This window comes from Drosophila novamexicana, unplaced genomic scaffold (assembly GCF_003285875.2).
Source record: "Drosophila novamexicana strain 15010-1031.04,08,12 unplaced genomic scaffold, DnovRS2.1 tig00000193-arrow-pilon, whole genome shotgun sequence".
Taxonomy (NCBI): domain Eukaryota; kingdom Metazoa; phylum Arthropoda; class Insecta; order Diptera; family Drosophilidae; genus Drosophila; species Drosophila novamexicana.
Window position 1 is genome coordinate 888,832 of NW_020824787.1, and position 9,979 is coordinate 898,810.

Genomic DNA, 9,979 nt, shown 5'->3' on the forward strand with positions numbered 1-9,979 from the left:
TATTTTATTGTTATATATTTAGGTATAGCTTGGACATGCTTGACAGAATCCAATAATTAGTAATATTTCTCTCTCAATTGTTCAATTGTGTGTCGCATGTAGTTCAATTATGTTCTATTAATTCTAAAACACATTCTGCTGTTAAAGTTCGAAATCGTAACTATTCAGTCACAAATGAATTGATTTTCTTAACCGATAATTGAAACTAAAAATGGAAAGCTAAATACATGGGAACCTCGTATCTACTGTATACAAAAATTGCGCAAGTTAGGGTTAAAGATCGTGTAGGGCCAAAGTACAAGCTGAAAAGTAAATATAAACAAATCGTAAATGTTGCGGCTAAGCTTAGATTTAGTATTTTTTCCATGTTTAATCTGCATGTCAAATATTAAACATACAGCTGAACAGCCTGCTAGTTTTTGTTTTGTTTTGTCAACTTGTTAAAGTAGTTGTTAGCTTTAAGCTCGATCTCCACAAAGCATGCTGCATGCAAAATGCCAATCATAATGCATGTTGTTGAGGTTCAAGTTCACTGCAGCTGATAGCAAAAGCGCAAGTACGCGGCCAAGCTATAGACGACTACGTGTTTCGCCCAGACTGGTAACATTTATAATTTGTATGCAGGTGGAGTATATTATGGTGACATATTGAGAGAAACGCATTAAACGCAATATTTTCAATAAAACTAATTGATGTAGAACTTTATTTGATAGATACGCTGGGGCGCAGAGTTTAATAGAATAAGGGACAGAAACCAATTGGCTGCTCATATGTACAGGCTACATAAAATGGTATGTGGTAAAAAATGCTACTAAACGACTAACAATAAGATATACAAACATACACGCACACTCACTCGCACATACGAATTGCACTTAGACAAAGTTTTGGTACGTATACAAAACAATATAAAATGCGTTTCTAAAAAAAAAAATGCACAAATCAACTATATACTAGATACATATATGTATATATGTGTATATTAACAATACAAAAGTGCTAAGCTTTGGATGTGTGCATAAGCCCGAAAGTGGGGAATGGTTGCTGAAGACGCTTACAAATTAATTAACAGCATTAGGGTGTAAAATCACCAAAGAAAAAGAACCCTAAAGAGAGTGGTAATTACAGTCCATTAAAATCGTATCTCGTTGCGCTGCACTTTTTCGTAGGCGCTGGGCGTGAGCGGCTCGTAGCGTCCCTTGGACGTTTGATAGTAGAGCGCATCCTTCACCACATTTGGATCATAGCCCTCCTTTTGCAGATCCACCTTGCGCAGCTTGAAGGTGCCCGTCAAATCCACCTTGGTAAGCAGTCGCAGTATTTGTGGACGCGCATAGGCGGGCAGCACCTTGGCAAGATTCGCAGCAAATACATCCAAATCGAGTTCACCCTGCGGATCGTATATGGCAGCCATGCCGGCGCGTCCTTCGGTATGCGGTATGGTTACGCCATACACCACGGTGTCCTTGTAGCCAGCCACATTGCTGACCTGAGCCTCGACCTCGCTGGTCGACACATTTTCACCCTTCCAGCGGAATGTGTCACCCGTGCGATCCTTAAAGTACAAATAGCCTTTCTCGTCAGCGACCAGCAGATCGCCGGAGAGAAATGCCATATCGCCATGCTTGAACACATCCTTGACAATCTTCTTGGCCGATGCCTTGGCGTCCACATAGCCCAAAAATTCTCGTGACGGATTGCCCTTGACGATCTTGCCTATGAAGACGCCCGGTTCGTTGGGCTCACATAGCTCGCAGAGGCCATCCTTGTTACGTATGGGCTCGCCAGTATCCGGATCGGCGCGTATTATCGATATAGGATATACCTGGGGCAATATGCGTGAGACAAAGCCAATGGCACCCACAGTATTGTCGTGATTCATAATGTTCGCATTGCCTTCGGTGGCGCCATAGAATTCACCCACTTTGGCTATATTGAAACGCTCCACAAACTGCGGCCAAATCTGCGGACGCAAACCGTTGCCAAAGACTAAACGCACGCGATGCGCACGATCGTATTCCGATGGCTTAGTGGCCAGGATATAGCGCGCCATTTCGCCAATATATTGACCAACCTGTGCGGGCAGAGATGGTAAGTTTGATGAACAGAAATGGCACTAAGAATCACTTACAGTAGCATTGAACTTGGCGCAATCGGCAAAATAGTTGGAAGCCGAGAACTTCTTGCGTATGGACACCGTGGAGCCAAAGATCACCGACTGACCCATGCACATGATGCCACCAGCGGTGTGATAGAGCGGCAAAGGCGTATAAAACACGTCGTCGTTCTTGAAGCCCATGGTGTAGTGGATGCCGGCGGCAATGAACAAATAACTGGCAGCAGAAAATAGGTTTTAGTGGATATTTAACAGAAATATATAAACTACCATAAATATCATATGATGAACTGAGATATAGTAAAATAACTTATCTTCAATTCTTTATATTACTCAATTGAAGATTTGCAAAAAAGCATTTGAAAACTTGACAAAAGCGTTATTCATTTCATACGCCGTGCCTATTTAAGTATGAGCTATAGAAAACGAAGTGAATGTAATGAATAGCCTGCATTCTTTCGTACCGAGTAATTGCTTAAGACAAAGAAGACACTCAAATACATTCAAAAATAGATTAAATAAATGTGAGCTGCAACTTTCTCCATAACTTGGAAGTTCTTAACTTCAAAGGTAAATATTTGTTATTCATTTGTTAAATGCAAATAATTTGCATGAGTTTATGTCTAGTCTCTATCTGTATAAAGTGTGAAAAGAAACATTATTGCTGACTTACCGTGAGTGGGAGATGACAGCCGCCTTGGGCAGACCCGTGGTACCCGATGTATAGATGTAGACCAGCTTGTCATGATGATCCACCTGAGCCTTGCCGGGTTTCTGAGTGCTGGCCGCGGAGAGCAGCGTATTCAGATTCTTGGCCTGTTTGACCGCCTCCGATTGGGTGTTGTTATTCTCGTTATTGAATTGGAACAGTGTCAGATCGTTGGGCAGATCTTTGGTTATGTCGGACATGGCCTCAACGAAATCCTCGCCGTAGATGAGCGCATGGCAATGGGCCACTGTGATGCTGTGCAGCAGCGAGGGGCCGCGCAGATTCGTGTTGATCAGCGGCGTGATGATGCCAATTTTGGATAGACCCAGCCAGGTGGCCACATACTCGGCACGGTTCTCCATCAGCAGACCGACAACGTCGCCCTTCCGATAGCCCTGCGCCTGCAGCACATTGGCCACGCGATTCGCATGCTCGTTCACCTGGCGGAATGTCCATTTCTGTGTCTCGCTAATCACGGCTGTCTTCTCCGGATGAGCATTCACATTTTCCTCGAACACATCGGCCACGGTATGGTTGAGGCGTTCGTGCCGTTTCGTGTAACGCAGCAGCTTTCCATAGGCCCACAGAGCACTGCAAGCCGTAGAGGAAGGAGGAATATTGTTATAAGAAGAAGAGTAACAAGCACGATTAGCGATATGCCGCACAATTGCACAGTATACATTATCAATCGATCTGCCGGAGTTGCGTGTTTTATGGGCCGATTGTGAAAACAAACCAAAATAGCTCAAGCGTTGGACAAGCGCAACCATAACCCAGATAAGGCCTAAAGTACATATGTATCATCATGGCAAACTGTCGGAGGGGCAAAGAGGGGGCCAACTGCAATTAACTGTGCCTGGGAAAACAGCTTGAAGTGATTCGAAATGGCAATAAAACTAAAATTATGTGAACTTAAGAGCGAAAGTAAATGAAATTGTTAATTCGCTTGGACTTTTCAAATAGAAAATTGAGTACAAGTCCAATATATGTAAATGATATAATATATTTGCTATATACGCTATATGTACTTAATATATATTCATTTCAAATGGAATATATCCGATCAAGGTATGCTTCACTCTGACTATTCCACTTATGCGGAGAAATACCCAAAGTTAATTGAAGTAGAAAGCATTTTAGACGATGGATTTATACTTGAAAATAAGACTTTGCCTTCTATACTTTGGAAAACACAACGTAAACCAGTTAAGAATAATCTGTTAGGCTAAACAGCTATATGGAATTAAATATAATGTATAAGAGTTTCGTCAATTACAGCTGAAGCTAGAGTGCTTAGTAATTTTAACATTTGAATGTAAATCAAATGAGCTCAGGCCAAAGGTTACTCCGATGTACTAAGTAAATAAACAAAAGAGAAACTAGGGTATATATTCGGCACGCCGAAGACTTGATACCCTTGTAGACATTTCCCTTTTGCAGATATGTGAGAATAGTGAAGCACGTAAGAATATTTTTGCCATATAAGCTACTTTTCGACCGACCGACCTGATATAGTAGTTCGATGCTGATAAGCATTGGCATATATGTAAGGAACATAGTGAAACTAGTTAATGGCGAGTTTATCAAGACAGCTATTTTTCGAACGATCGTTTCTATGTTAGCTATATGATAGAGAGATCTGTACAGAGTTTCAAGACGATAGCTTTACAACTAAGAGACTTGTTCGCATAGAAACAGGACTGACGGCCCGGCCAGGTGGACCTGGCTATATCAACTGGGCCGTTGAAGCTGCTCTAGAATATATATATACTTGAAAGGGTCGGAGTCATCTCCCTCTATGCGTTACACAGTACAAAACGAGTTTATAATACATTCTATAAGGGTATAAAAACGGTTTAACCTGCCCGTCTAGGAGAAACTAAAAACTACTTGGCTTGAGGAAAGTCTGTATACACTTATATATGGAGCATAAAGGAAAGTTAATTCAGTTAATAATCGTAATTTACGGCTGGCTAATAAAGCACCCCCCAATCTATCGAATCTATGGAATTTTTAAGCTGCACTCGATTTGCCCAGCACTCGAGAGTGCTTTGCACTTGATAGAAAGTGTAGCATAGCTGATAAGATTGTGCGCCTAAGTAGTTGGGGATTATTGCCCATGGCGACGTGCTAAAAATTAATTCAGCTATATGTAATTGGAATTTGTTTAAGTGCTTCAATAAGCAATAAAGTGACAATTGGCATTTTAATACGATGCACATACACAAAACCTCTTATATATGTATCTACATATATATCCAAGCTCGTGCACATTATGCCATGTGTGTGAATAGTGTATACAGAGCCGAGTTACGCAAGGTCGTCAAGAAACCGCTTGCGGCGGAAAGCTCGATCTTAAGAATCTTGTTCATTAACTTGAAATACACCTGGCCTTGCTGCTCAGAGCTCGATCTGAGCTGTTGTTGCTGTGTTTTTGTGCCATAAAAACGAATTTAGCTGATTTTCAGCAATTCGTCAGTGCGCAAATTTCGACTCCATCTCAATGCCAATTTACTTATATATAATATACCATTGATCTATATAACTACTGAAGGGTATTGTATTTTCAAAACATGAAGAAGATTTTAATTATCAGAGTTTATAATTAGCAGCTTCTAATTGTTGTATATGCATCTTGCAATCATCATTCAACAGCTGTTTTTTATAAGCCGGAACCTTTTCTTTCATAAGAAAATAAAAACTTCCATTCATTCTTACACTTTAAAGTTTCCCTAACTTTCCACAGCATTTATCTTTTATGTCTTAAGTGAGCGCTAAAATGTTCATTAGGAACATTTCGTGGAAGTGGAAAATACGTGAAAAGCGGCTAAATTAATACTTTTATAGTTGATGCATATTTTTTACTAAAAATCTATGTAAGTTTCCAATTACTTTTATAAGATCTGTGTGAATATTAATTAAAGGGAAATTTAATTTTGTTACTTCCAAGCCTTAGATGCTGAGTTAAAGTTAGTTAGATTTGACAAATTAAGCTCATGATCGAGAGATAACATCAATTTCAATCTGAAAAACGTTGCTTAGTACAAGGTAATTCTACTAAATTTTAACACGATATCTATATCGTGTTTAGGATAGTATAATACCCAGTGGGCTATTTTCTATTTTCATTTTTTTGTCAAACACCTCGGAATCGTGCGACGGAAATTTCCATAGATCAGCGGCCTCTCTGCCCACTTTGGGCATTTATAATTGGCATTTACATGAAATTAGTGCTGAGCGTTGGCAACCCTAGCTAAGCATAGCAACAAAATGTGATACTTCCGCAAATTTAAATTGAATTCAAATACGACAACAAACAAAAAAAAAAACAATTATAAAACCCCCAAAAGCAAGTGGCACGACGACGTTTTCAAGAACAGTTCGTGCGCTGATCAAACGTCGGCGTCGACGTCAGCGTCGACGTCCGCGTCAGTAACTGTGCCAGCAGCTACAACTCTGCTTCTTCCGCCCCACTCAAAGAGAGACACGATAAAGAAAAAAAAAATTAGTATGCGTTGCAGACACTCTTCACGCATTATCGCATGGATTGGGCCAACCGCTCAATGGTGTATTAAAAGTGAATTTGATTTTTCAGTTTGTTTTGGTTTTTTTTTGTGTTTTTGCCACCTACTGGCATCGTTTGCAGCGACCTTGAACCTGAAGAAGTCAATGACTGGCAATAAAAAAAGAAGCTACGATAAAAAACTATGCACAACTGATAGCCCAAATGTATGACACATTGAGGCATATGTTTTGTTTACATGCCAATCAAGTCGAAAGGCCAGTTAACAGATGTGCATGAAAATTATGAAAAGAGAAAACTTCAGCTGTAGCTTTTCTCAAATCTGTACATAATGGCTGCTGCAGACACTCGACCCCAATAGATGGCAAGAAACGAGTTGTTCTATGACTTTTTTTACTTGCTTTGCGCTTGGGTACAATGGGGCAAAGTATACGTCCAGGCGACGATCTGTTTGCGGTTGAGTTGGGAACGCTCAAATGGACTTATAAAAGAAAATGTAAATTGTATTGAAATGCACACCACTTGCGGTATTGTAAACGAATCAACGTTAGGGCGCACACCACACTTGCACACAACAAAACATACGCATCATAGAAACACACACACACGCACACACACACACGCACACACGAAACTCACGTTAAATCTCGTTTGGCTGTTGCTCCCGCAATGTAGAACCAGCGCCAAGACCTTGTTAGCAGCAAAGCGATGAGCGCAACCAGTACCGCAAAAAACCAACCCATTGTGTGGAACGTGTAGTTGACGCAGGCGACAGTCAGTGCGAATGCGACTGTCGCGCAAAAATAACGAAATATAACTAAAAAGCGCTCGCGTCGTTGGCGCTTGCGTTGCTGGAGTGATCGATAGCTGAGCGATGACGATTGCCGATGCTGATGATCAGCTCTGTTCTGCGCGCTGTGCAACTGTTGAGCGTTGTTGAGGTTGCCAGATCATGCAAAATGCTCAAAATTAATATTATATTTATATATATTAATAGTACACAGAATATTACTTACATTGGTACTATAAAGCGCACAGTTATCAATATTGATAACCACGTTGCGGCTTACATCGCTGGCTAGTAAGCTGTTGTGCTGTTAAAACCATTGTAAAACTTACATATATATATTTATGCGCTAATGGTTGTTCAAATATTTTGCCCGCCATTTAAGCAAAGCTTTCGCAATTGCAAGCTTTCGAAAGCTTCAATTGTTTTCTGTTATGCAGTTATTGACTTTTGCATAAATTTGCACCCTTACAGCATCGTTGACAAACAAATAAAGTGCACTTACGGTTAGTTCCCGCCTTTGTTGAATGTTATCGCAATTGTTATAACGCAAGCGTTGATAACGCGTGTCGTTGCGTTGTCACAAGAATCCATTGAACATATAAAATGGCAGAAACTGTCGTCGAAAGCGGACAACTTTCCGAAATATCATTTTCCTGCGTTTAGCGTGCTGTGTGGGCAAACCCGTGATTTTGGTAAATAGATATACAACAATTTGACCAGTAAGATTGAATGTTTTGTTTTGTTTTATAACTACTTTCGATGTTGTGGCTAGTCCTAAGCTTTAAAGCTGCAGCTGTTTGGATTTTTTGAACTAGTTCCTTGTATAATCAGCTGATGCCGATTTGATGCCAAAACAACATTAAGAACTTAGTGACCATTGTTAATTTATATCATTAAATTATATTAGTGTTGCAATTTACACTACTCAATTACATCATATTTTCATTACTTCATATTTTGTTTTTATTTAATAGCGCGCCAAATTGTGTTATCGATTATTGCAGCTATCGGCTGGCGTCAGCTGTTTGACAATTAACCAGATGGCAACACCGCGAGCGAGTCAAAGCCGTTTTAACAACTTAAGAAATAACAATTAGTTTTTTGGCGTTATTTCTGTTTATTTTAAGCCAAAGCAGCCACGCAATGAAAATATTATGCGAGGTGCAGGTCTTAAATCGCACAACGCAGGCAAATCGCACTCCACGGGCCGTAAAATCAACGCTGGCCATTGGCTACAAGCAAAGCGCGCGCGACTCCAATGGCAACACCAAAAAGGAGCTGGAAATGGTACTGTTTACGCCCCAGGTGAAGGCTGGCACACGGTACAAGGTGCGCGATAATATACACTGCGTGCACACCAAATTCGTGCTGGACGGCAAGGCGACCATTGGCTTTAAGCAGCCGGCAGAGAATCTGCTCATCAAATGTGATCCCATACAGCTAAAGGGTTTTCTGCAAACGCTCAAGCTGGGCATGGAGGGCAAGGATGCCATCAATCTGAGACTGAACATAGCCAACACAACCGCCATACCACAGAAGGCACAGCCGCAGCTGCGCATGACCATCAATAAACGCAGCGAGTATCCAGTTAAAGGTTTTCCGCGCACTCTCAAATCGCTGACCATCCACAATATCCAATTGATGAAGCTCAGCTTTGAGATTTGCACTCTGCGCAATCTAACCACGCTGGATGTCAGTGGCAACAAGCTAGTAAAGGTAATAAGCACGTTGTTGATTTATAATGCATATTCATTTCATTTCATTTACCCGCATAGATACCCACAGAATTGGGTCGCCTGCCGCTGACATCGCTGCATTTGAGCGGTAATGCACTAGGCGAGCTGAACGACTGGTGCTGGCTGCGTGGCAGCAAACTGAGTCAGTCCCTCTGCGAGCTGGACTTGTCGGCTAACGGACTCAGCTACTTTCCACCGCCATTGGTCAGATTCGAGAGTCTGGTCACGCTCAATCTGAACCATAATAAGCTGCGTCACCTGCCTTTCGCCATACGTCGCCTTCAAAAGCTGCGATCGCTGCATGTGTCCAGCAATAAATTAGAATCACTGCCCGCTGCCATTGAGGATCTGCATATAGATTTGCTGGACGTGTGGGGCAACTGTTTCAAGGGTTTTAATGTGGAAGCCGCTCAAACCCAGGTGCAACTCACAACTGCCACACACACGCCCACGCCGCTCTGGTTGCAGGCGGCACGCGTGGTCTCTACGCATAAACTGCCCTATTCGACGAGTACACTGCCTGCCATACTCATCGAACTCATCTCGGAAGCGCCCAAGTGCCTGTGCGGCAAGCTGTGCTATGCGCTGGAGTCTCGCGATCTGCTGAAGCGCGTAACCCAGCCCAAGTTTACCAATATCAAGAATTTGACATACAGTCGAGAGCATCAGATCTATTCGGATGTGATCATCTGTGGTCCCAATTGTTGTGCCTATCCGCAGCTGAAGGCTCTTTTCAATATATTACTCTCTTGAGATATTCTCGATTTAAGTTTCATGTGTTTCCTGCCTGTTTTGAAATAAGATTCCGAATCAATTGCTTCTACAAAATGATCTAAAACCTTCAGAAGAAAACGATTCTTTAGGTTGATTTAAGCACTGTGACATTTTTTAATAGGTTTTGTTTTAGTTTGTTTAGTTATTACAGGTTTAATTTTTATTTATTTGGAGGAAATCATGTCCTATTCGATATTACTTTTGGAAATATGATCATTCCATTCATTTCTTATAACAAAATTTACAAATTTATTTCAAAAGCCAAAATCAGCGCACGACTGAAGAACTAAAAGTATACAAATGTTTCACTTTTAACGCGTGTTAAATTAAA

At 41.2% G+C, this 9,979-nt stretch overlaps 2 protein-coding genes across 2 annotated transcripts; one reads left to right on the forward strand and one right to left on the reverse strand.

Moving 5' to 3' along the window:
* Nucleotides 1-673: 673 nt before the first annotated feature.
* On the reverse strand, nt 674-7,155 carry LOC115758634 (long-chain fatty acid transport protein 4). The gene is made up of 4 exons (XM_030699369.1): nt 6,988-7,155; nt 2,790-3,416; nt 2,132-2,333; nt 674-2,074 (listed from the first exon to the last, which is right to left on the reverse strand). The coding sequence occupies exons 1-4, from the start codon at nt 7,089-7,091 to the stop codon at nt 1,133-1,135; spliced, it is 1,875 nt and encodes a 624-aa protein (XP_030555229.1). The 5' UTR covers nt 7,092-7,155; the 3' UTR covers nt 674-1,132.
* Nucleotides 7,156-8,161: 1,006 nt separating this feature from the next.
* LOC115758666 (leucine-rich repeat protein 1) lies at nt 8,162-9,979 on the forward strand. The gene is made up of 2 exons (XM_030699404.1): nt 8,162-8,854; nt 8,914-9,979. The coding sequence occupies exons 1-2, from the start codon at nt 8,282-8,284 to the stop codon at nt 9,625-9,627; spliced, it is 1,287 nt and encodes a 428-aa protein (XP_030555264.1). The 5' UTR covers nt 8,162-8,281; the 3' UTR covers nt 9,628-9,979.

Coding starts and splice junctions, on each gene's coding strand:
- LOC115758634 (XM_030699369.1), bottom strand. CDS start 7,091: ATGGGTTGGTTTTTTGCGGTACTGGTTGCGCTCATCGCTTTGCTGCTA. Junction 3,417..6,987: donor ACAGCCAAACGAGATTTAAC/GTGAGTTTCGTG, acceptor TACGGCTTGCAG/TGCTCTGTGGGCCTATGGAA. Junction 2,334..2,789: donor GCTGTCATCTCCCACTCACG/GTAAGTCAGCAA, acceptor TTCTGCTGCCAG/TTATTTGTTCATTGCCGCCG.
- LOC115758666 (XM_030699404.1), top strand. CDS start 8,282: ATGAAAATATTATGCGAGGTGCAGGTCTTAAATCGCACAACGCAGGCA. Junction 8,855..8,913: donor GTGGCAACAAGCTAGTAAAG/GTAATAAGCACG, acceptor TTACCCGCATAG/ATACCCACAGAATTGGGTCG.